Source organism: Oculina patagonica, chromosome 1 (genome assembly GCF_052425735.1).
Source record: "Oculina patagonica isolate OP01 chromosome 1, crgOcupat, whole genome shotgun sequence".
NCBI lineage: Eukaryota > Metazoa > Cnidaria > Anthozoa > Scleractinia > Oculinidae > Oculina > Oculina patagonica.
Window position 1 is genome coordinate 47,066,654 of NC_135758.1, and position 26,813 is coordinate 47,093,466.

Genomic DNA, 26,813 nt, shown 5'->3' on the forward strand with positions numbered 1-26,813 from the left:
GTCCGTTATGATGTCCAAAATTACGGTGCGCGGGAAATTGGAAGCGAAAATCTTTCCCCTTTTTTTGTTGGGGCGTTGTCCGTTAATACGTTCATATACCGTATTTTGTCGATTAAACGCTCTCAGCTTTTTTTTTTTTTTTTTTTCAAACTTGGCCTGGTGGACCTGGCGTTTAGCTGACTGCTGCAGTTAATTCGAGCTCAATATTTATGGAAAAGGGTTTTATCCATTATTATTATTTTTGACATATATATGACAGTTTGCATTTTATCTACAGCTTATTATACCTCGAATAAATGCATGAAGGGCTCATTTAAAACCTCGCCTTGGAGACTTTTATTCGGGACCCGGCGTTTAAGAGAAAATACGAAAACCCTGTTAATACGACCAAGGTTTTATGACCAGGGGTATCTTGAAGAATTAAATGTATGTGTTGAACAATTAAAGCGTAATAAAAGCTGTAGAAAAATGCGTCGATTTTAATAATCTGGGGTATAGAGCAGTTTTACTTAACCCATGAAATAGATAGTGGGATAATACACTACTACTTCGTATTAGTTCTTATAAGAGCGGTTTTCACTTGAATGATCAAAAGTAATTTGCGTTTGCTTTGGTTTTGCATTACTACACTTATTGGTAGGTTTAAAAATCTTGCGCCACTTTCTTAGCAATCAGAACTCAAACAAAAACCAAATGTGACTCGCGCTTACGCGAGTTTTCCCGCGCTTCGTGCTTGCAACATCATGTATTTTCTTCTGTTCACTGGATTGTCTGTGTCCTTTGTAACTGGCCAGAGTGATAACTTTGCTTTTAGTTCAGTTTACGACACTCAATTGAAAACTGCTCTATTCCACTATAGTTAGTATTTTTTTGCTTTTTATTCTTTGTTTTTAGTGTACAGCGCAATATACACGGCTGTTCCCGAGAGAAACAGTTAATTTTTAATTTTGTTTCCCGAGACTCGAGGGAAACAATATTAACTGGTTTTCCGAGGAATCAGCCCTAAGTGTTTTGTTGTGTAGCACGACGAAGACTTAGGAAAATGGCGCTCGTCAGTCAACATTCGCTGGCAACATTGCAATGTTACCCTCTGACGTCAGAGATTTTGCATTGTTGTCCGCTCAGAGACTTTTGGCGGGAAACAGTTTTCATTGTTAGATGTCATGTGACCTCGAATTAACCAATAAGAGCGCGCGCTGTCGGGGAAAAGCAGCAATAACAAGAGACGGTGCGCGGACGCAATAGATCACTCTAATGGGCTTCTAAGAATATAACACAGTGAACAGCAATCAGTAATAACTTTGAATTATTTTATTTTAGAATCTGATTATTCTGTACACGATAATGACAGCAAGAAATTAAGGCTCGCTTATTGCCTTTGAATAATATTTACACCTTAACAATATTTTTTTATAATACAACTAGGAGTTCAATGCTGTTTAAATTATGAGAATGGAAGATTTATTTGGAAGCAAAGCTCTACTTCCAGAGCTTTCCAACATCTCTATAAATTAACATGCAATGGGTTTTTCCGGCCCCTATAATAAGAAGCCTTTGAGAATGCAACGTTAATAAATAAGTATATTAATACGATACGATACTCAGCATTTGCTGACGATACTTAAAGATTTAAGGGCTCTTATATAAAACCTTTAATTCCCAAGAGTGCACGATAAAAATTAATTTCTCCTTACAAATTCAACACATTGTCAAGCCTATAGATAATGAGATTAATAAAAAAATCATCAACTGTGGATTTTTTTATTAACTTCCAAATTCTTAGAAGTAACATTCAAAGATATGTATGGTTAATAGGAAAGAGAATTGATGTTTCAGTCTTGGGACTTAAAGGTTGTTGTTTCTTGACTTTTACACTGATGATGGAGTTGTTGATACAATGTTCAACCATTTCTAGCTAAGTCGCTGACTTTCTATATTTCAAGTTTCAAGAAAATCTTATTCAGTTGTGAAAAAATGTAACACACACTTTTAGCCATTCCATTCCCCCAACAGTGATCAACAAATGAAATCTCCTTACAGTACCACAACATTGTCAAGAAGATATGTAATGAGATTAAAGAAAATCATCAAATATTGGATACTGACTTGATTAACACCAAATTCTCACAACTAACATTTAAAGAATGTATTGGAAAAGTAAGGAGAGTTTATCTTTTGATCGAGGGACTGAAAGAGTTATAGACTGATGCCAAGGTCTGCAAACTGCTATAAATACACGTTGTACCATTGTGTTGAGGCATCGTCAGAATCTGTAACAAAATAATTTTTGATATTAGGCTGATGTTTTTGAGCAGACCTGTGTTTTATAACTGAGCTAAACAAATGAACAACTTGGAATAAAGAAAAAACGTAAAAACATTGCTCACGTAATGGGACTGAGACTATGTTACCATCAAAGGAATATAATTTATAAGCTAAGCCAAAACACATAAAAAATCGTATTATCTTTAAAGGTTTTGTGTTTTTGGATTGTTGAGGCCATAGTGTTTTCATTGATTTTCCTAAAGCCAGTAAATAAAAAGCGGTTCATTCATTTTACTCGCTGATAACGAAGCAACTAACTGGTTAAAGGCCAAAAAGATAAAGATAAAATTTATCAATCTTTCTTCCCATAATGGAGCTAATAAACCAAAGATCTGCTCTTGTCTATATATTTACTGCCTTTAGAGAACCTTGGAAACACATTCCTAGATCACGGCTAGCAAAGTTAATAACAGTTTTATTTTGTAGAAGTGCGCTTAACAACTGAAAGAAACATGTCAATAACGTGGTAATGTCGGACTCTCAAAAACCTTTGCTTGGATCGATCCCTTGAAATTTTACTAACTCCGGCCCTGCCGCAAAATGGAATTCCATTTTAAACATTTCCCGCTGTCATACAGTTTTAAGCTCGTGAAGTTTGAATTTTCTCTATATAAAAATTGTTTACTGTTTTCTGGGATCTTTTCCGAGGGTAAGAATATTTAAAAATCGACGTTTCGATTAGTTTCACTGGTCTTCTTCAGGTTGTTGTTAAAAATGACAATATGGGAATATGGCGGATTGTTTCTCATGTTCAGCTTGGTAACCGCACCAATAAATCGTGACTATTACACGACGTATGTGAAAAAAGGGCGGGAAAATGTAACGAGGCCTGTTGTTTGAAAGAAAGTCGTTTATATAACGCTATAAATATTCACGCAGTCTCAAAGCAACAACATCAAATATTAAACGTTCACTTGAAACAATGAGAACAGACCAAAACTCCAACAAAAAGAACTAGTGTATGCTAAGTACAAAAAGAGGGATTTTAAAAATTTCCAAGGATATTTCTTATTCCAGAGGTCTCGGTTATCTTGGAAAACAGAATTTGTTAAAAGATAATTAACTTTTCGGTTAATGCAACGCAGAATCTAGCGCGGGGAAAAATATTATTCGCCAATTGGAAACATTGAAAGAGACACACGCCACACCCCTGTCACTCACTCAGTTTGATTTGTTTTAACTTTGACATATTTATGTTGTTTTCAACACGGGCAAAAAGCAGAATCGGAAAATTTCTTCCATTGAGAGACATGACATGGTCCCCGTCTATAGTTCTATGCTTTTAAACGAAACGGAGATCTGTTGGAAAAGTATTCCGAATGATAACAGGCTCTCTTTCTCTCTCCTTTCTCTTTAAGTGATCAACATTCATTTTCTTTTAAAATATCACTAAATTAGGTATATCAGGACTTGATGCCAGAAAACACCATTTGTGTGTGATAAGACCGAGGCATAATTGAATTTTCTCAACAAAAAAAACACATCCTCTTTTATAGTTAAAAACTTTTGCTGGGAATGTATTAAAAACTAGCATCAGCAAAAAATAAATAAATAGCATAAGCGAATAGCAATATCGATAATAATCTAATATATTGTTTGTGACGCCGACAACGCATTGTCAATAATTGTTGTACAAGATATACTTTTAACGTCCAAATTAGAATAAATTAAAATGAATTAATCATGTCATGCATAAGTTCTAAGTGATTCTGACCATTGTGATTTGTAGCGGTGGGGTATCCGCCCATATCCCCCGGGTTAAACTGCTGTTGTCGCATCATACATTCATCGATTGCTTGTATTCCATGCTCCATAGGAATTTCCCCGGAGTCCATGTGATTAAGCGGTCCTTGGTACGGAGGTTGGAACTGGGGTGGTGCCATCATTGGTCCCATATGATTTTGTAAATGTTGGTATTGAGGCGGAAGCATTCCATAGGGAGGGGGTTGAGATCCTGGTAGTTGTGGGGGAGGGGAGAGTGACGGAGGAAGATCCAGACTGTCCCTGTCAGCCCGCCGTTTATCTCTTGGACTTGACGCTAAACAAAAGAAAAATTGTTTCGTCAAATGAATGAATCACCCATTGCAAACTTTATTTTTAAAGAGTGGAAAAGGTGAAAAATTGTGCCATTTTTGCCAAGAAAAGTTCTTTACAGAATCCTACATGTCGGGCCTCTGACTGTAGATGCCTGTATGTGAAGAGAGGGGTTTCAGTTTTACAAGAAAAACTGTCGACTACTTGAGTACCATTTCAACAAATTTAACAATTTCCTTTAAAAAATGTCCTGCATCAAAAAGCTAAGACAATAAGAGTAGAAAACGGTTGACTTGGATTTTCTTAACTTTTTAAAATTTCATATAAGTTTTATACCATAGACTGAGGAAAGGTTTCTTGTATTTATTGCAATTTTGTGTTTACGTCCAATGATGGTGATGTAAAGTAAAACCGGGACGTTTCATTAGTAGTTATATGTCGTGCTATCAGACACTTACATTTTCCGTCTTTACTTTTCTTAAGACTTCTTTGTCGATTACTAACTCTACAGCTTGCAGCCCCGTCAGACTCTGGATTATTTCTTCTCGCGAGTTTTTTAATCTGTCAATAAATACAACAATTCAATGACTAATTACACACTTCTGTATAAAAAGGATAAAGTGCGGTACAGCTTCAGAGAGCTAAATTCTCTCACGAGACAAAAGCATTCCTACAGACTATGGCGGAAAAAATCTCGACGATTATAGTTACCTTGGCTCTCTGGTTTTGAAACCAGACTTGAACAACACGAACACTAAGACCTGTTTCTCTTGAAAGTTCTTCTCTGACCTGTTATTAAGAAAAACAAAGCAATAACATAGCGATGTCAATGATAAAAGTGTTTGATAGGAATAAGGATAGCAGGGGGAAGAAGATTTCTTCTTATTATTTACTGCCCCTCTCCTCTCCTTGTCCCGATACAATACGTTTTCACTAATCATTCAGGATGACGTACTCTCACACGGCGTATAAAAACAGGCCAAACGTGTCCATGTAATAGGCGTTACCTCTCGTCTACATAGTGAGTAGGAAAATGGCCACTTCCCCTTGGATTGGATGTTAGTACATCACAAGGTCCCTTGCAGAACACACATTTATACTCCTGGATAGATGCAAAGCTAAGACAGAAAAGTGTCTTGTCCAGGAACTCTGCACAAAGACAATTGGGGGAGGGGGGGGGGGGGGGGTACCAGGCCCGAACTTTCGGCCTTCGTTCGTAGAACCAAACGCAATGACTTTTGAGTGTCCCAAGTTAGTAGAGCAGAGTCTATTAGTCTATTAGAGTCTATTAGAGTCTATTAGTCTACTATAGACCACCAGGCCTCACTTCTCTGTATTTTTTTTAAAATTTAACAAACATTTCCAACTACAAACAACCATCAGTTATCTGGCTAAGTACCCTACCTTTCTGCAAGGCTTGGAGCTAATTTCAAAGGCAGATTTGAATATTTTTCTTTGTTGACTTGTGAGTATTGTTCGTGGTCTTTTCGGTCCTTTTTTATCATCATTTTCATCATCACCTAATACTGATGAATCGTCGGAATCGGAATTGTCTCCTTTCTCCGTTTTGGTTTCTTTTTCAGTTTTAAAACTGTTATTAACAACGTCTGCAAAGTAAAAAGAGATAAAAAGACTATGTTAGTAAACCTGGACGCACTTTTGAAGGGAATACCTGCCATGAAAAGCACGTTTAGGGTCTTAAGGCAAAAACAACATTTATTCATTTATTAATGGCGGTACAAGTCACTCCATGAGAATCTACAAATCATTAACCTCCCTTTTCTGTTCCTTAGCTTAATTCTCCACACCCCCACTTCGAAAATAAATGGTTAGTGTCATTTTGGAGAAAACCCCTCATTTTTTATTTCATTCATGTAACATTAGCTCTACGCGGTTTCACAATGTCATAATTCATGTTATCACAAAACCGACATTTGTGTTCAATTCGATGTAGCTAAATCTCTATAAAACAACGCGCACAGTTCGTAGAGTCTCCGAATCAAATTAACCAGTCCAATCCAAGAAATGCACGTGCACACCGAAATGTGTCACGTGAGGTTGTCGTCATAACGATGTCATGCTTCCTAGGCAACCCTACCATTAGATTTAGGCAACAACAACAACAGAATATATTGGAACACAGTTAACAATAATGGATTAAATGCGTTAAAAAAAAGTTGACTTACTTTCTTGCTGTGGCTTGTGAGGCGGACTGCTATTTGACGAGCCTTTACTTGGAAGTTTTCCATAGTCATCCTTACAGTATAATTTGTTATCTTTTAACGCAAATTCCTGTCCCTTCTCAAGACGATGTCCACACATTGTGCAGACGAAGCATTGTATATGATACACGTTTCCTAATGCTCGCATCACGAACTCGTTGGCTGGAATTGTTGTCTTGCAACCACTGCACTTTGTTCCATACATCCTGCGGACAAAAAATAACATTACTTTTAGAAATAATAATCAATGACGAATTTGCACAGGGTATCTTGTGGACGGTATAAGTTCTGTACCACATGCGGGAACAAGCACCTTTTTGGTCGGATCTAAATCAGTACAACTTCAGAGCTTATTAGACCTCTCGAATAGTTCGTGCGCCGTGATTGGTCAATTTTACGGGCCGTTTTCCGTAGAACGGCTCGCTTCTTGCGAGCCTGACTTGAAAGAGCGAGAGATACAATAGACATCTTATTAATTAACTTCGTTTTCTCGGTCTGTACTTTAAGATACGGTTCGATTTATGGTACGCACGCTTCGTGCTCGGGCAAAGATCAACTCGAAAAAAATCGCATTTGCATTGTAAATATTGAGAAAATTTGTGGAAAATATTTTGTCGTTTATCTATGTTTACAACGAAGAAAGTGTAAAGCTAGGGGAAACTTTTCTCTCACAGTGTCTCTCTGCACCCAGGTTTATAGATGGGTACCGGGGTTAGATGGACGCAAGCGCGGTGTAGAATTCTCCTATTCGTGGCGTTTGGGCCACTTAGCTTGAATACAGACTTCACCTTACAAAAGCGACATGCAAAGATCGACAGGAATAAATACGTTCGAATATCGGTCGATTGCTTGTTCATTTAGTAGAGGAAATTGAAATTCTGATAACACTTGTTGAGCTGTTTTCCTCTTCCGGATATCTAGAAAGATAGAATCAGGGCTTCGTTTTTTAATAACTTAAAGAACACTAAAAAAACACCCTTTATACCCGATGGCAATTCTACTGAAATGGAAGAAATAAGTGCGCTGAAAACCATACGATTAAAAGACGCTTTTAAGATATAAAAAAGTAACTTCGTCTTTGTTGAGTTTTGTTTTAGTCTACGTTCCAAGCTTTCTTTAAAACTCTTTGGCGAATTGATGTCTATTTTTTTATCGATTCCTTACGTGTAAATAACACGGTTCCATTTAACGTCTCAGTTTAAAAAACCTGTCTCCGACCACGTTTCGGTAAACTTAGATAATGAGTAATATTTCTGGCAGGTTCAGCTGCTTAAACAAGCTCTTTAGATATTATATCAACCGCCAGCTTGTTCTATTTGCGTTTAAATATCTCATTTTCCTGGTATTTACTGACCTGCTGAGAATAACAAACAACGGAGGTGTTACTTAAGAGAGAGAATCTACAATTCTAACTAAATTGTGTCTGTCTTGTGCAATTGAAGAGTTAAGGTTTTTTAAGATATTTTCCTTGCTCTGTAAAAGCTAAAGGCTTTAAAGTCTTATTTCGTTCCCCCAATTTTTCATTATTTGTGACCTCGTGCGAATTGCAAGTACCAGCGATTGAGCAAATATGAAACCCATATCACTTTTCGATTCTTTGTTCCTTATGTTAACATATTGACTCTTAAATAAACTTATATAAATTAATGTTTTTCCACCATCAGCTTATCGATGCTAATATTGTTATACACTGTTTCCTGTTAACTTTGTAAGCAAGACCACCGTTAGCAAAATTAAAAAACGTCTCTTAAATAATTCTAAATATGGTTTGTTATCTGATAAAAGTCAGTACTCTGTTGACTAACTTTAATTGCAAACATTAGATTTCCAAACTTTTCTTTGTTTTATGAATAAAAACAAAAGGTCTGTAAAATTGTCATTCGCTTCCTCTTATAAACTCAATTCTTCGGAAAATGCTACGCGTCGAAGGATAAATTAAAACAATTCTCAGAGTTCAAGACCAAAATGGAATAATATATGATATTAGAGGACTGTTTGTAATAATTCATACTTTTTTTAACAGCAGCACGATTTAGTTGACTTTTTCAAGACAGAGAGCTTAACAAGTTTTATTTTCATTGCTGAATTTTTCATTTTAATGTATTTCATAAGGTACAAGGGACTACGGAACAAAGAATGAACTGTACTAGTCACGCCTTATGATGGTGTTTATAGGTAAACGCTATAAAAAACTACCTGACTTTGCCATTATTTTTGCACTAACCTCAGCTGCGAGACCAACGTGTGACAGGGTTTCGGCAGACTGAAGGTTCAATATGTCAAATTTTAAACGTGCTATCGAAATATAGCTCACTTCTTGTTCGCTAGTCAGTGACCGATAGTTTGAATAATTCAACGTTTAATTTAGCTTCTATGTGGCAGCCAACGCACAAATTCCAAGGAGACAGCAGACGAACATGAGTCACTGAATATACTCTATACAAAGCGACGAGAAAAATTGAGGCGTGCGCCTTATGCAAGAAGCCATTCACGTATTGTACGTAGAAAATGACTGTGTTGTCCTCTATAGTAGCTTGATATCATATCATTGCGAATTGATCAAATTGTCAAAATAAATTCACATCTGCTAAGCTTGAAATACATGTAGTGAAAGTTGCCATAGTTTAGGTGCCAAATACTTAGCGTTTTTGCCAGCCTGTTTTATCTAATCTTCCACTGGCATCACTAAAACAATCGATACTGCATGGGTTTCCCTTCCTGTCGGAAATTGCTTCATATAAAACTCTTTATAGATTTACTTAAACAGATGAAAGCTCTTGGTAATAGATATAAGTCCTGTAAACATGCAAAGGTCGCTTCGATAGTCGTATCACACACCAGGGAAGCTATTATTAGTCAAGTACCGAATAAATTCTAAATTAATTGAAACAATAAATAGAATCCCCTCCTTATAGCAATAGTGCGAAACAGTACGCTATTTTATAGCCCGTTATCAGAACAGGGCTTTCCAAGGTCAAATTTTTGGTGTGTTGTATCGCTTCGTTGTCAGATATCTAAACTGTTATTGTTGGTGTACCGTGAGGTGAAAATCGTTGCACGTTTAACATCCAGCAGATAAGAAATGTATTCACCCCTGAAAGAGTCATTCAAGGTCTAGAGATTTTTGGGCGGCGTAGAGATTCGATTTCAAAAACATGGGTATATTTGGGCAAGATGTCGAGTGGTTGGGACAACTTATCAATTCCACTATGCATTCCATTAAAATCATATCAGCAGTCGAAGACAAAATACCGCATTTTAAGACTAAACAACCCCCTGCTCCTATTTCTTCGCTGTATATCATTAGATAATTCTGCGAAGGCCAAGTACTCTGGGCTCTGGGCTATTTGACTCCAAGGTGTGTTTTATCTTTAAGCCAAAACAAATGAATGGGAGCAACTTGTCAATTCACCAAAACCGAACTCCAATTTCAAGCATGCATACTTAAATCGTTAAATTTTTAGGCTATCAGTTTTAAATTTCACTTCCTTAAAATACAGCAATCTTACGAAAACTGACCCATCTAAAATTCTCTCTTTCCAAAACTTCCACAGCCTTATAACCTAATTCCACTGTGCGTGAAGTTTCCATATCAACACTATCTTTAGTATGTAACTTAGATTCTCAATTTTACAACACTGAGAGCTATCTTTAGCTTTAAAACACCGTCCGATAACCTTGTTGTATCATAGGGCCATTGTAACTTATACCCAAGAAGGGTGAATTTCCAGCTGCCGAGATAACCTTCGAAAACTAGAACAGTTTTAAATTTCCGGCCACCGGGAAAGGCATTGTTCATGTTTGAACCATATCTGTATTCGGACGCCGTTTGGAAGATAAATGTCTTGCACAAAGAAAAATGCAACGAAAGTTTTTGATCTGGCCTGACATGGCTCTATAAGTAAGGTAGAGACCTTAACTACAAATCGGTTTTGAAGTCAATTCTTAACTGAAAACGCCTTCAGTTCAGCTTCCAGCTAGTGGAAAAAAAGGCCGATAACAGCACATATTTACTTACTTGAACGAGACAAATTTATAACGAAACTTACTGTTAACTTACATACCTGCTGGTAAAATATATTCTATATTTTAAAGTTGAACAATAACCCTTGTTAGAAATTAAATTTACGACGGAATATGCAATCGAACAAATCAGTTTAGTTTGTCCATTTTTCCAACTTCGAAAAACTAAGCAGGTTTTTTTAGTTCGATTTTGATCGAGGTAATTACAGCGACAAATATTGCCCTGATACGGTATTTAGATACAGCGACGGGTAGAAACAATTAGAATTATAGCGCGGTTGTCAGCGAATGATTTACTTGACTTAGAACAGCACTTGTTCCTAAATTGAAACACCTTAAACTAAAGAAAATCACTAATTTATATTACTAGTCCGTTTTCAATGACGGAGAGCAAGAGAGAAAAAGCCCTCTACTGCAAAAATGAAAACAGATTTTAGTGGATGCATCGGAAAATGGGTAAATCCTTTTAAGCGCTGTAAATCATCATCTCCTTTTATGGCTCAGAAAGAGTCTGCGAACGAGAAACGACCTTATCACCAAGTAAGCCATTTTTGATCGACAACTGTCAAATTCAAGCACTTTAAGCTGACTAAATCTAAGAAATACTTTTTCGGTAGTAAGCAGATTATCTGGTTCGATTTCTCCCTGAGAATTTAGGTCATTTCAAAATTTTTTTTAGCTGCTTTCGAGTGTTTCAAAATAGTCAAAAATCTGTCTTTGGGCAGCTTGAGTTTGCGCTCAAACAAAACTCGGCAATGCTATGCACATGTAAATGAAAAATGTTTTTATCTTGTACACACGAAGACGGAACATTTACATGCAGGGAAAAAAGAAAAAAAGATTGATTTAAATTCTCGAAGAAAATGACAAAAGAATCACCTACAAACGCTAAGGTGTGTTTGCAAAGGCCGTGTAAGGTCTAATGAATTATTCACATTTTCTTTGATCAGATTTTGTAGCGTTCGTAAAGCTGAATTTCAAAGTTTATTTCACCCGTGTTTAGAGGGAGGGTTTAAGGTTGGATGTCCATTGTTCTTGGCTACTCTTTCGTTGCGTTTATAGAACTTTAACTGCGTAATTTGTTCGTACATCGGTTAAAATAAACCATCACTGTTATTTAGCGCTTCAAAGAAATCGCCGATGTTTTTGTCAAGCAGTGTTTTTTTGACTGACCAACAGTACGATTTTGGAAAGCAAGTGAACACATGCGATGGTGTTTGCCGTTGCTTGTTGTCGTTAATTATACTGTTTTTCTTTCGATTCTATATTTCCGGGTGATTCAACACCTACTTCAAGCACAAAACGTGTGGAAAGGTTAGCAAGGAAGATAACTTCAATACATCCGACCATGTTTTCATTTGCTCATTATATATGGCCGCTTTGATGTTGAATACGACAGCACACAAGCCAGACAAGTGTTTCACTAAGCAGTTTGATTTATTTTCCGCGCGCGACAATTGTTGTCATTTTTAGCTCCTTGAGAGTCATTCACTCGCTTCTGGGTAAAAATATCTCTTAGTTATCACTAATAAAAAGGGAAATCCACGTTGCGATTTTCTTGCTTCAGGTAAATCAGTGGATATGCTAACACATTCTAAACAAATACTTCATAAGGCGGCTCCGTTTTAACTTTTGTATATCCACGGCAACATCATTTTATTTTAAAGAACGCAGCACAAAAAAAACCGGTCTTTGAACGCATAGGCGGTAATATTATGCTGAGATAAATAGAAAAACGAACAACGGTGTGCAAGGAGCCACTTCGCCTAGAACACTTAATGGTTTGTGTGATTGACAATGGTAATAGATCCGCTCTTAGGCAAACATTCAATTATCAAAATAAAAACTTCGCCGCTAACCGATTTTTGGAACAAATTTCACGGACAAATGGACCAAAAACCTTTCAGTCAATCGAAAAAAAAAATGTCTTTATGCAGATAAGGTATACTCTTTTCAAATAATAATAAGTAATCATTTTCCAGGCTGCTATTATTATTAGCAAAGTAATATATTGTAAGATAATTTAAATGTTGCATTCAGGCTTCGTTCTAAGTAACTAAACGCGACCCAAATTGAAATCTTTCTTTGCAATTTGTCTCATCACTTTTCTGTCTTATAAAATGAGCCTTAATTGTGCACTTAAAGGGAAAATTTTTGGTCAAGCAATCTGCCTTCTTAACGGAAATGTTTTTTTTTTTCTCGAAAATAAAGCAAAAGACGCCGGTTTTGTCAAACGACTTGCGACTTTCTTAAAAAGTTGAAAGGAAAAAGATATATTTTCCTGTTCGAGGTTGCTATTACTTCTTGTCTTGTTAACGTTTAAAGACGGTATGTCCGTCCACATGGAACACTGACAATTATATGACTGGTAAAAAAAATCACCCAGGGATTGTTCAAGATCCAAATACAACTCGTGAGTGCGAAAAATAATTACCTACACAAAAATCACCCGTAAAAAGCTCAGACGGACATTTAGGCAATTTAAAACATAAATGATAGCAAAAGCAGTCGTATGCGTACTACAAAAATAACGGAAGAGATCTATCACTTCAAGATCCACGTTTGATTAACACATTCAAAAGAACTTCCTGTACGTTTACAGTTGGTTGTAGTAACTGCCGCGTTACTATACAAGAGCGCGAAAATTAAGAGCTAAAAGTATCTAAGTTGTATTCTGTACCTTTCAACACGTTAATCATATTAAAAGGTGAAATAAGTCAGAAAACGTAATTATTATTCATATTTTTCAAGATCGGCAGGCGGCCTTACGCTTTAGATGTTCAAAGGAGACCGATGCATAGTTAACATGTATATGTTTAGGACTGTGATGTAAATATAATTTCGGGATGATCGCCGTATGGACTGATGCAAAACGAACGCCACAATTTATTGAGAAACGTTTCAGAACATTAAATACCTCGGTGAATAAAACTGGGACGTTTAGAAAAATTATTACCGCTAAATAAAAAGGAATCCTTGACAACCTCTCGCCTAAAGCAAGTGGACGCGACTGACGGCCGTGACAAAGCTTCTGGGTCGAAGACAGACGGGGAAGCCTTGTCGATTTCATAAATAACAGATAGCTTGAAATCGGCAACATTGCTTTAGATCGGTAATCTAGTAGGTACTTAGAGAAAAATTGTTAATTATAAAAATATTTAATGAGAACAGGGAGATGGAAAGGTCGTCAAATAAGGCGACAATTCACAACCTCCAAGTGAAGCAAGCGGCTTACGAGTTACTTACTTCTCATAGTCTGTTCTACAGTAGAGCTTTCTGTCTTTGCTGAAGCATGACCGTGATAACGTGTTTCTACATATACAGCATTGCAGGCAGCTTTCGTGCCACGGCTCGTCCATAACTTTCATCACAAATCGGTCCTCAATCGGTTCCTGGCAGCCCGTACACACGCTCATTTTCCTTGTCTGGCTACCATTTTGTCCACAGCTTGCTTTCCCTGCGAAGAGATCACAACGCAACTTTGTTAAATTGAAATCTTAATATAGTAGCAATCGTTAAGTGCTTCATTTCAGATGCTGTGGAACTAACCGATTATTTTGGGGCGCTTCCGGTGGGAGCTATCTTCCATAGTCATCGGGATACGCGCGCTGAAGTCACAAATACACAAAACTGTGGCTCGACCGAGTCTTTTGCTGAGGCAAGCTGCTGCTCGAATTTCGCGATATTTTTATCCCCGCGAATCTCAGCCTGGCAGAGCTAGACTTGTGTTGCAAACTCGCCACAATATTGCTGTTTGTGTAATTGTTTCTGTGATACGATTGACTTCGCTGCTTTTGTAGTTTACTATCTATGATCTGTGCGAGAGGCTCCTTTCATTCCACCTGCTTGGTCAATCGGAACACGAGCTTAATTTCCTCTCTACACCCGACTTCCACTCTGCTCAAGCGCGGTGAACATTTCGCGCGCGAATCTGAATTATGTAGAAATTTAGTCGTGTTGTCTGGCAAGCCACTTCGATTCGAAGCAGGCCTTGCTCTATCGATTTGACACCTCAACAACTAAGCTATTGGTAGAAAGGGCGGCCAGGCGTCTTTTTTTATTGTCTTCTCCGTAATGACATGTGACAGTTTGATTGATCGTTCTGTGACCAACCAGGACTGAACAATCGACAGTGTACACGTGCATAAAAAGGCAAATAGCAGTATCGCGGCGAAAATTCGCAAGTGTAAAATCGCAGAGCAACTTTCTACGCTGTACCTAGCTGGCTCTGTAGATGACAGATCCAAGATCCGAACGCGTAGCTTCCCTAATCGGTCTTGGAATCGAAATAATTGATTTACAAAGGCTTATTATAATGCCTCCCCGAATTGACGAAAGGCAAAAACATTTTGCAGTGACTCCAGTCTCGCAGGAAAAAATGTTAAGTGTCCAATCACAACCGGGGAGAGGAAGTTTCCACTGAACCGCTGGGCTCAAAACGCACGTGCAATAACCGAATTACATCCGCGCGAACCACCTGCAGATATCGCCAATTGTTTCACCATGGAAAAATGAAAAATTGGAAAACGCGCTGAAGACGATAGAAATAACAACCTGGTCACACGCAGAGAGTTTTTACAATCTTTTATTGAATTGCCAAAGTAAGCTGCCATTAAAAGCGCACCAAACAACGAAGATTAATTTTAAGTGGAAAATTATTCGTGTTGATTGGAGTTGCGTTATTTCTTAAGTTGTGGTGTCACGGCGGTGATTATATTGACGGCTTGTTGACAGGTTAAGCTGTCGCTCACAAGTGGGTTCGCGACAGAAAGCACGCCTTTGAAATTCGATACCGCCAATTGCAGATACTTTGGCGGCTTCGAGACAATGTGAAATCTCATGGGCAATTGGCTTCGCTTTCACGCTATTCTTTCCACAACTAGAACAATTGAACCGCAGAAGATACGACGAAGACCTCTAAAAACTCATATCAAAGGAATAAGTGAAGCTGTTTGGGCGATTTCAACGACAATCTATCGATTGGCACGGACCCACGAACAAGTATAAAGGAGGGCAAACTGGAACACGGCTGGTGTGTGCGCGCGTTCAGTCTCTTTGGTTTTGTTACGCTGCGGTATTGCCGTAAAAATGATCATTTAACCGTTGAAACCAAGCTTTTGTTTCGACACGGATCAATGGTGTCGGGTTCTTTGATTTCGGCTTGTTGTTTTCTTCTTTCGTGTGGCTTTTTTTCGGCTTGAAAAGACAAGCTTCAACCGGCGAAAACTTTTTTCTGTTTGCTGCGTAATAAGCCCAAATTTCCTTTTTCTTGTTAACAAACTCTCTTTTTGTCTTTAATGCAATTTATTGTTTAAGAAAGAATTACACTAGTAAGTCATCTATTTTTGTAAATGCTTCCTTTTCTGCTCGCTTGCCAAATAAACGCTTACAAAACCGAGATTCGTTCCGCAATATTAACATTCAACTCTAAAAACAACAAACATTTTGTGAATTACACAGTGGTTTTATGTTTTGACTCTCGCTAAACAGACCTCTTAGCTAGAGCTCTACGGTCAAGTGAATGCCTCTAATTAAGTACGTTCTCATAATATTCATCGCCATAATTACAAGCTATTCATTTCTAAAGTGGTTAATACTGTAGAAGGGTAGGTATTATTGACAACAGCTAGAGCGATCCTTAATGTTCTGAGCACGACACCGCTATTTTTCTCTTCTCGTATTTTGATGCATTCCAGTCATATATCACTGTGTAACTTTAATCTTTATACTCGAGAGGCTAGACACGGATCAGTATTCAACCCCATTGTCTCCTTTCCGTGCTGATAACCACGTTATCGGCCTTTGCGCTGCCCGGTTTAGTGTTACACTCGTCCTAACTTTCATAGATTTGACCAAAAAGCTAGATATTCCGCACACGAGAAAAGTCTTTTAAATTGTGTATACGTGTATAGCTACTTGAGAGAACAAATTATTGCGGTTAAATAGACACTTATACACTCACGCCTTTAATAACACAACAAGGGGTGTGATTCAGGCGGCAATTCTTTCATCTCTGTCAGTTCTCAACTGGGTCACCGCCAACAGTTGGTACATAATCAAGGGGGTAAAATGTTACTACTTCACTATTTATTATTTTTCACGCTGATTCTCAGAGTCAATCTTATTTCTTAGCGAATATGCTCTCTTTTTTAAGGGAGCTATATTTCTTGAATAAATAAAATAACTATTAACCTATTCTAAACGCATTTGTTTGCTCACCGCTTCAGGCAAAATGTGTAAGTGATACCTGTGTTTAGTGTCGGAAGGCACGGATTGCCGTGACTTCTCTTTATTTCGTCTCTTTATTATTGAAAATCGTTTTGTGTTTAAATCAAAGGCTGGAGAGAAAGAAATGAGAAATCAGCAAGGGTGTAATTACCAACTGGGAAGGACGGACGGTATTCAAGAAGGTTTTATTCTAGAAGCCTTTTGTGTGCTTTTAGAAGATTAACGCCCGCCTGCCGAAAAAAAAGACTGGATCACTGAAAGAGTACGCCGCTGACTCTCCTCAACTACGCATACAGTTGTTGCCGTAAAATAAACGGGTTGCGAGAAAGAAAATCGCGCAGAAGTTACATGATCCTGATAACCCTGCAAACCCACAAAGCTAAAGGAAATAATGTGTTGAAGGCTGTTTTCTGTGATGTCGGAAGTCGTCCTGCCTCAAAGGGTAATGTTATGCTAAAATCTTTCAAAAGGTCTCTTTCGATTGCAGCTGCTTTTGAAGACTTTTGAAGCCAAAGCTCTGTGACTCTAAAGGATGGTGGAAAGTTGTTCATTTTTAAAAGTCTGTGTAGGATTGAATTTGTCTATTTTTCTCGTTTAAGCGATTACTGAATTATAAATAAGACTGACTGCTTTTACAGAGACCCAAAAAATCTAATTTGCGTCCTAACATGCCGAACAACTATTTGAAACTTTGGTTTTGAGATACATGTAGAATGTGTTCATTTTAGAATGTTTTTTGTTAACGAAACTAGCATTTTTTACCAGTGTCATAACTAAACCATACTGTATATCTAAGGACCGCTAAAGAGCCTTGCAATAGAGTTCGTGGTATATTGAATTTCAACGTTTCCTCTTGCAATACACGTTTATTGACATATCTCATCTTAAGTGGCCTCGCTGAAGCCAGCAGTTTTTCTTCGTTTCGCTCACACGCATATTCGCAATATTTTTAGCCAGTTTTTCAGTACACTTTTCGCTATCATGATAGAAAATACTATATTTATCAAAGCACTTCTCATAGCAAGATGTACGCAAAGAGTGTTTGACCGACGAAGGTCTTGGAGCACCCTTACCGTTGAATTCGGTAGGTGAACTGCCAGAAAGTTCCGTTTAGTTTTACTCTGAGACTTGAAACATCTGGTCTGCCTTTGGGTCGTGTATTTTGCTTAATTCTCGTTTTTCTTCTAAGTTCAAGCCAAGTCAAATTCTTCTGTTTCATTACTGACAGAAGTTTTCAACATACTTCTAACCGAAGTCAGTCTTTCGTTGCAGTGTGGTTTCCTGTATTCATACAATTATTCCGGTTAAAGTAAAAATCGCTAAATATAAAAGCTTTTGTATACGTGAGGATCAAGGAAACAGCGAACGCTACCTCCAATACAAGTCTTCAATGCACAGAACTTATATCAGTAGTCCAATTTTAAAAATACATGCGGCAAGGCTATATTTTGATTCTTGTCTTACTGTGCGACTAATTCCTAATAGTTCTGAAAACAAAATTCTGTGTAGTCAGTTGAAAATGCCAAATCAAGGCTTTGTAACTTTTGCAGAATAATAATAAAGACTAAATGCAAGTGAAACTATGATTTCTAGAAGACTTTTAACTTGTAGTTATCCTAAATGCACAGTTACCCTTTCTTCACAGGTGTTCTAAGGTCAAGTAACAGTAATCTAAGGTTGTTTTCCAATAAAACCCATATGCAGGCATTTTATGTTACAGGGTGATCTTGTCAGCATTACTGAGATTCTCATAAGCTGTAAAGCTTGTAAATAAATCAGTTCCGCATATACAAACGTATTCCCTTAGGAAAATTGAGGTATAAATCAATTTTACCGTGCACAAATCTGACTATATGCCCCAAGGCTGGCTAATATGCCATCTTCCTTTTCTTTCAATACACGTATATTCATCTTCACCACAAATATGCCGCTTGAAAGTCAGGCTTTCTTTGAAATTCAAAGAGATTAATTTTGGTCGTTTCACGTGCCTGAGGTCTTTCTAAACAACAACCAAATAGCCAGACGCAATTCAAGTATGTATGCTCCTTGAATCCATTTTTGAAATGAATCGGTGTTCCTTTGTGGCGGCGCTTGCAACCATTGCTCCCCATTAACAAAGAAATAAAATTAAGAAAGCTCAAAAGACTTTTTTCCTTTTTCTTTGAAATATTCGACACATCACGTAGTTGCAGAAAAAGACATTCAAGTTTTTTTCCTTTTAGGTAAGCTGTAAAGCAGTTTTCTTATATGAAATATTTAAGCTAACCCCCACACAGATTTAGCTGTTCTCCATCCTGGCTATAGCTGTGAAAATGATAAAAGGTTAAGAGTTGCGGAGTCGATATCTCGGACCTTTCAAAACTTTATCTCGCTTTCTGAGAAAATTTGGAAAACGGTGAAAATATTGCCAGCTGTATATCAGATCAACTCCACAAACTTAAGCCGTCTCCTCAAACAGATTTCGCCACAGTTATAAATTGTTTACTTTTTAGTTGCAATCTGTTGGATTGACTCTGTAGAGCGGGCAAATTTCTTACAGGATTCTACATTTAACGCGAAAGAAACTTCGACCCTTTTCCGAACATTGTATCAAGACAGTTTTTGAAATAAACAAAGAGAAAGTTTTCTTGGGATTGACAGCTATGGTCGATGACTTGTAAATGAATCAAACTCAGGGACATCTGCAGACTGTTTTGATGAAACAACAGCAAGAAGCATTTTCTCAGAGGAAATGTATCTCGATATACCAATTGATTGCTTTGCCTATTTCTGCAAGCGTTTGTAACAGTTGATTTTTCCTTCGATTTTTCGGTTCTTATTAAGATCGCGATAGTCGGCGAGCCTTCCTGGAGAACTGAGACTCAAATTGACGGCGAGTACAGCGCGACAGTACAGCATTTGTTTTCGGTTTAACGACATAAACTAATTACTAGCTTGTTATAAAGGGGTAAGGGAAAAAAAGGTTAAGTCGATCTCTTTATAAATGTACGGGTTTTGGTACAGTCGAATTGAAGGTGGCAAAATATGCTGATCAACAATAAGAAACAGCGCTCTGAAATCATACTGACAAATTGGTCTCATTAAACTGGCGTATAGTGCCAATTCCATGTCTTGCCCTGACATCTTCGGTGGTAAATTTGTCTGAGTTCCAATTCACTTGTCATCGCCAATTGTAAGCCTGAAATATTTTCCTTTTAGAACGTAAGCTTACACTTGGTTAAAAAAACTTCTAAGCGCTTGCAATTTAGGCATTAGTAACCACTTCTGTTTGAATTAAGTTGTTCTCACGATATAGGAAACCGGCAAAAAAAAAAAACCTCGAAGGTTGGATATAAAGCCAGGCATGGAGCCAGACCTCTTAACTCACAAATTATTTAAATGATAATCTTGGCTAGCGTTTTCTTCGGAGTAAGATCGCTGATTTAAGTTCCTCTGGTCACGTAAACGGCGGTACGAATAATTCCATCCCAAACTCATCTTTGTATTAAATCATAAACAGCGTAAACAGAGAGAATATTTTCAGCCTTACGTACAAATAACAACAAAGTGGAGTACATCGTACCTATTACAGGGGACGCCGTGTTCATGTTTCGCGGTCAAGCCAGATTTTCCGGAGCGTTAAAAGATTTGTGTACTGAACACAGTTCCTAGTTTTGAGCGTATTGAGTCAATAGACTCACCGGATCTTCGCGTCCAGTTCCCCGAAGCTTAGCCATTCATATCCGTATGAGGCGGGCCCAAAATCTGCCAACATCCACAATTGTGTCGCTTGAATATTCATCACCCAAATTTGTTTTAGTCTTTGTCGGGTTTCGACACATCAGTGTATGTTTCTCATTGCATGTCTACCTCGACTTATTATATGCCCTGGAGTTATTTAAACTGTAGAACTTAGCAAGGCAAGTAGGTCTCGTATCTTGCCCAGCAAGTAAATAATTCACAGCAAGCAGTAAATTCGAACATTGGACGAGCATGCATAACGGTCATATGTTAATAAACCGTACGGGTGGGTATATTTGACGAGCAACATGGTGCCGCGGCAATAACCAGTAAAAAGACGACCGATGATTTATTAAAATCTAGTATTTCTAAATCTGGAACACAAGACTAAAGAAACGAGACTTATTCCCCGTTTATGATTTCGTGGTGACAGTATTTTCGTTGAGGTCACCAACACTGGTTAAGGAGTACTCGAGATTTTTTTGACGTAACTTTGTAGTTTACAGTCTCCGATGTGAAAATCGTTCAGTCATATAATGAAGTAAAACCCTATATCAACGCTATTTCACGGCACTGTTGTACATGGTGTATTTTTAGGGCGCAGTGACTAGCTCTAACCGCAGACATTTTAACCAAGTTCATTCCCAGCGTCATCACTGAGTCTGCATATTTAATCGAGCGTTAAAAGTTCGGCATTTTTGTAAAAGTTCAAACTAAATAGCAAGTTGGTCTAACAAACATTATATATCATAAACAATAACCTCTGCATAAAACATTCTGGTTAAAGAGGTAAATTTGCGTTCTTGGAAACATTATGTTGAAAAAACTAGTTGAAATTTGCAATTTCTCCCGAAAGGCGGAGTCAAATTAAGCAAATCAGGAAAATTGTTTTTTGAAAAAGACGTAGTTAAAATCGCCCTAACTTCAAAAAGCTCGAATATTTGCGCGATGAAGCGTCATGTACGCGCGCCGCTAGCTATAAAACTAGTTTGTTGTAGTAACTTGGCAATTAGCATTAAACACACGCTCAGCTCTGTAAATACGCCATGTCAGGCGGCGAACACAAGGTAGGTTTTGACAGGGCGGGAAGCCACGAGTGTGGGCGAAAATGACAGCAAGTCAAACTTGTCAACGTCTCAAAGAGAACCGAAAAAGCAAACATTGAATGTAAATTTTTCTGTGTGTGAAAAGAACTTTCGGATGTTTGCATTGCCGGATAATCAGCACACACGAAGTGACAGCTTGGGCCTTTATAAGGATTAAATTATTCTAGCTCAGCAGTTGTACAAAGTAAACATTACATAAATTGCAAGGAAGCGCCGTGCACTTTTCACTAGTTACCGGAAAGTTTGTTTACAGGGGCAGCTATTTTAGGCGCCGCTTACGTGAATATTTTAATAGTTAAGTAGGTCGGTGGTGCAACTTGTCAAAAACTAGGAGAGCAACCTTAAATAATGATTTGACATGCCTCATTTTAATTCTCGTTCATATCTGCTTCGCTTCAAAAGCTGTCAATTATGTGGCTACCAGAAGGCAATTTTTACCCGCAAAAACGCCCAGTTTTGCCTCTCTTTTCCACCAAAAGATTGATCTGATTGTATTTCTGCAGCGAAAAAAAAACCGCCTTCTTCAGTTGATCGCCTAACAATAAACTGAATTAACAATTTCCTTCAAAGTTCTAAAGTACCTGAACTATTTCCTCTGCCAAACAGTTGTATTTGGAAAAAGGCGTGAAAATGTAAAAGCTGAATCTAAAGTGACTTCACAATAAATGAAAAATTTCCGCTATACTCGTTATTTTTTTTCGTAGTATCACACAATCAACACACCAAGTTAGTTTTGTTATCAGCTGAACACCGTGGTGAAATTTCGCCAGATTTCCGCGAGTTCGTGCGGAAACAGATTTGACGGGGAACCGTTAGGTGTTAACTAGACACGACAATTCGCAAACATTGCGAGTTTTCTTTCTTTTCAAAAAAGGGTTTTGGTTACCACGTCAAACGCGAGTGACATTCACTTCTCATATTCATTCGACTTATTCAAATTAGCGAAGCAAACATTGCTTAGTTGAGAAGCAAGCCACTGAAAACATTAAAGCTTGGATAGTTTTCCTTTCGTGAGCGCAGAGCTGTTGATTGCGATAAGCGAAGAAAACCTTGCTTTCAATTGTTATTGAACTTTTCATGAATACCCCCAAAGACGTGTTAATGGAACACTGAATTTATTCACTAGAAGATGAAATATTGATCCTTAACTCGCAGGTAGGTAGTTTTGGTTGAGTAGCACTTTTCACACCACGTGTTGAAAACAGTATTAAGCTTGTGGCTTTTTGAAAATCGAGTTCTCGAATCTTGAACTATCAAATTTAAAAGTGTACAAGCGACTGCTTTAGTCTTGTTTCAAAATTTCAAGAAACGTCAATTGGCTTTGATTTTCCTGCCAAGGTTTGCGGAATTGCCATCTTCCTTGGAAACCGTGGAATTATCGCTTAATTTTCTTGCTTACTCGAGATTTTCAGATTTCACAAGGAGAGCGTGTGATCTATAGATGGCTTGTTTTTGTCTTATAGTTGACTTGCCGAAGGTCCTGACAGTTTACTGCCGGTGACACGGCGGAACTTATTCGTCTTTCTTTTCTCAAGTACAGAAAACATTTTAGATATTGAAAGTACTCGTGAAGCTTTCTGTTTTTAAGCGATAATGGCTTCTCATTCGACGTGTAAACGAAAGGCAAGATCAAGTTCGGCTGCTACTTTTTGCGGTAAATCCGCCATTTTGCTTTACCACTATCTTATCATCCGACTTATGTGAGATTTCACAGTATGAGTAACCCTAAACTAGATCTTACGAGTTTGCTTGAGTCAGTTATATGCCTGAATATCTTCCAAGTGCTTTACAGAACTTGAATTCTCAAGAATTGTAAACATCAATAGATATCGAGCGGTTCCAAGTTAGTTCCATTCTGTAACATTAAGGACATCAAAGTGTATAATGTTTTTTACATACTTACTGCGATCAATAGATCTCCCCTGATTTTAGTTCGAAGAATGTAAAACAACTCTTGTAGTTTATCAATAAATAGCCGTTTCAGTCAAGGATATTCGTGTCTTGTATTGAATTTCAACTGAATAAATTTAGGTAATGAAAATACCTTAAAAACCAAGGCACTGAACATGGCGGCTTGCATGTGCTTGTGGAATTAATTGTACATCAGACACTTCCCACTTCCATGATTTCAATTTTGCTAAAATTGTGTTTCTTCTAAAATGAAAACTGGATGTCTTTGACACAAACGTTTTAAATCTTCAGCAAGGTTCATAACTAGGCACACAAATTCGTGCTGAACACATTCGACAGTACTGAATAACACATGGCAGACTAAGGGTGATGGAAGCTAAAGATTTTTTGTTTTTATACCAAGGTCGTTCGAGCTATTCTCTTCCACTTGGAGTTAAGTGCTGAGAACGAGCTTCAAGAAAAAAAGTTTCTTTTCTATGGACGGCTTGAAGTGGGTAACTAAAGCAAGGCAAAACGAAAACAATATTGCTACTCACATTGACAAGTCAGGTCAGAAAAGGGTTTCGCTGATTGCAGTTTGTGTCAGATATGAAGGACTTCCAAGGGTATAGCAAGTAAACATGAACTGAAACCAATTGACCGTCTTCAAAGCTTAGAGAAAGACAGCTTGAAAGAAGAGTAAATGATTTGTGGTGTCTGAAACATCAAATCCTAACCCAGGGACAAATGATAATATCTTTAGTAAAACGTAAAGTTGAATACCAAACTCTCGACACGGTATATAATTTTAGCATCCTCGAATGTCTTACGAAGGGTCTCGAATAAAAAACAGTGTATACTGTGTATAATCTTTTCAAAAAGTCACAATTTCTGAATTTTTTGTTCTTTCTTACAATGTTTTTCTGTCTTTACTACTGAGAGAATTTAGCAACTGCACAAGTCAAAAACTGAAGGGCCGCGGCGACCACAAACACAACAAGAAAACTTAATGTTAAGTTTGCCTGCATGGCTTTTAAAAAAATCGATATGTACTTAATATTAAAAAGCGTTATTCAGCGCTCTTGTGGTTAAAATTCAGACAGTTTTCATCTGGCTATCAGTGAAGGATTTTCAGTTAACATGGGAGTTATGAACTGCTTTGCAGCGACTACATCTTTTGTCGAAATACAGGTCGAACTGACACCTTCTAGATTCAACGACATGCAACTGAAAAACTCCTTGTCACTCCGCAACTTGAAACACAGTTGATATACAAAACTTTTGTGGTCGTTAAAAAGAATAATCCGAGGTGCTATACAGGAATATATATTACGAGAAATCGTAGCTTGAAAGCTATCGTTAATTTGCAGTTGTAAAAACAACTGTATTTTAACAAGAGCAGTTTGTATTTTCCGGAATAAGAGAGCGTAGTTTTGTATATGGTCAAATTTCTATTACTCTGATGATGTCCTTAACTTGTACAAGAAGTTGTTGCCACCTTTTATCACGAAGAAGACAATAAACTTGATGGGTATAAGAAGAAAGTGCGAGAAGCGAAATATTGAAAGCGCAGGTGTTTTGTAAGATTTTGGCATGTATTTTTGTCTGACTGAAAAGGTCTTCGCAATACTTGACATTCTAGTCGCGGCTTGCTCCATAATTAAGTGAAAGATTCGTTGTTCTGACTTTAATATTTTTTTTTCAAACTGTTTCTCCGTGAAATTTATATTTTGCTTATATATTCCTCCATTTAACTCGCTTATTTTCAAAGGAAATCTATTTTGAGATCAAACCAGCCTTTTCACACCTTAAACTTCATTAATAATTTATTCGTTTTCAACGTGCTGTGTCTTCAAATGAAATTTTTAAGTAGGATTGCTTTTACTGATGCTTTCCTTTCAAATTGTTATTTCTGCTATGAAAAGGAGTTCCAGGCTAGACACTGCTAATGTCTGATCAATTTTGCATCACTTATCCGCATTATTACATATTTTTTTAAAAACAAAATTCTCTAGAAAAATAAAAGGGAAAGCCCTTTTGCTTAATATACGGTTTTTGCTTATCACCACAAAGCGTTAGTTGATTGAAAAATCAAACAAGAATCGCGATCGAAAAAGGACATAATCATCTCATTTAACAACAAGGCTTTGAAGTCTCTAGCCCGAGTTATTTAGGAAAATTTGTAGTCAGTCGTTGAGCTTCGCTTCAGTTGTTGGAGAGGAGGTATGGACCTTGCTTGGAGTAATTTTCTAACAACGATGTTTTATTGCGTTGCCGTTTCCCGATCCCCAAGTATTTCATGTTTGAAAACTTGAAAGTCGTGTGTTGTCAACTCTTCAGTAAGGAGTTGGCAGGTGAAGGGTTGATATTTTTACACGCAGCCACTACGAATAGTGCTTTTCTTGAGCTAGGATAACTTTTATATTCAATTGATATACAAAAACTGAATAAGTCTTTCTAAGTACGTTTGTGCCCTAATTTTACCTCACGAAAATATTTATGGCACGTAAAGATAATTTCACCAGTTCAAATTTTTAATGATTCTAAAGGATAAAGAAGAAGCTAGTTGATGAACTGGCATATTCTACGAGCTTGAATTAGACTGTTGTTTCTTTTAAAAATTCAATGACAACCAAGTCAAGCAATGCAATTAACCTTGAAATTAGAGGTGAAAGCTTAGAGGAACGAATCTACATCGCAGCTAAGTGCCGCGACCCAATTATCTGACACTATTCAACAACGATCTGTCAACGGAATAGCAAGGTAGGTTAACACTTTCAAAATCATGAACCTCTCTTGAACAGCTTCCTGCTGTTAATAACAGTTATTTCCGTTTAACCAACGAGTAATAATGCAAGATGAAGACCTTAGTTGCTAAAATATCTGGGTAAATGTTCGCCAGATCGACTATTTTGAAAGTATAAAAGCAGTTGTTTTGAGAATTTAAGAAAAAAAAGCTATTTAAATGTATGGCATTCTTACCAATTCATGTTGTTGCAGAAATGTCAGTCTTAAAAGATGTTGAATTTTTCATTTTCGCTTAGCCAGTTGGTCAGTTGTTTTCCAAAATACTTGCTGGTGTTTTTGTCTTAACTTTAAGAGAGCTTTTTATTTTTGTCCGGAGAATGCTGTTGCCTTAGATACACGTGTTTTTATTCGTTTGTTTAGTTGAACGTTATTTGTCTTTAACCGGAAGGAACCAACGCTGTTTTTTTTCTTTAATAACTTCGCTTCGCCATTATCCTTCCAGGTGGTCAGGTAGCCT

General features: G+C 37.4%; 1 protein-coding gene across 6 annotated transcripts; it reads right to left on the minus strand.

Moving 5' to 3' along the window:
* Positions 1–1,302: 1,302 nt before the first annotated feature.
* On the minus strand, positions 1,303–26,813 carry LOC144634572 (LIM homeobox transcription factor 1-beta-like). Of its 6 annotated transcripts, XR_013567219.1 has the most exons (9): positions 14,154–14,646; positions 13,851–14,061; positions 6,546–6,787; positions 5,764–5,966; positions 5,071–5,148; positions 4,818–4,920; positions 4,040–4,363; positions 1,651–2,270; positions 1,303–1,620 (listed from the first exon to the last, which is right to left on the minus strand). XR_013567219.1 is itself a non-coding variant. In XM_078493585.1 (8 exons), exons 1-8 carry the CDS (start codon positions 14,197–14,199, stop codon positions 2,227–2,229), a joined length of 1,251 nt encoding a protein of 416 aa, XP_078349711.1. In that variant the 5' UTR covers positions 14,200–14,646; the 3' UTR covers positions 1,303–2,226. The 6 variants fall into 6 exon arrangements, 5 of the variants coding, with proteins under 5 accessions (XP_078349711.1, XP_078349731.1, XP_078349739.1 ...); XM_078493585.1 differs by having other exon boundaries at positions 1,303–2,270; XM_078493605.1 differs by lacking the exons at positions 1,303–1,620; positions 1,651–2,270; positions 14,154–14,646 and adding an exon at positions 26,531–26,813 and having other exon boundaries at positions 3,560–4,363.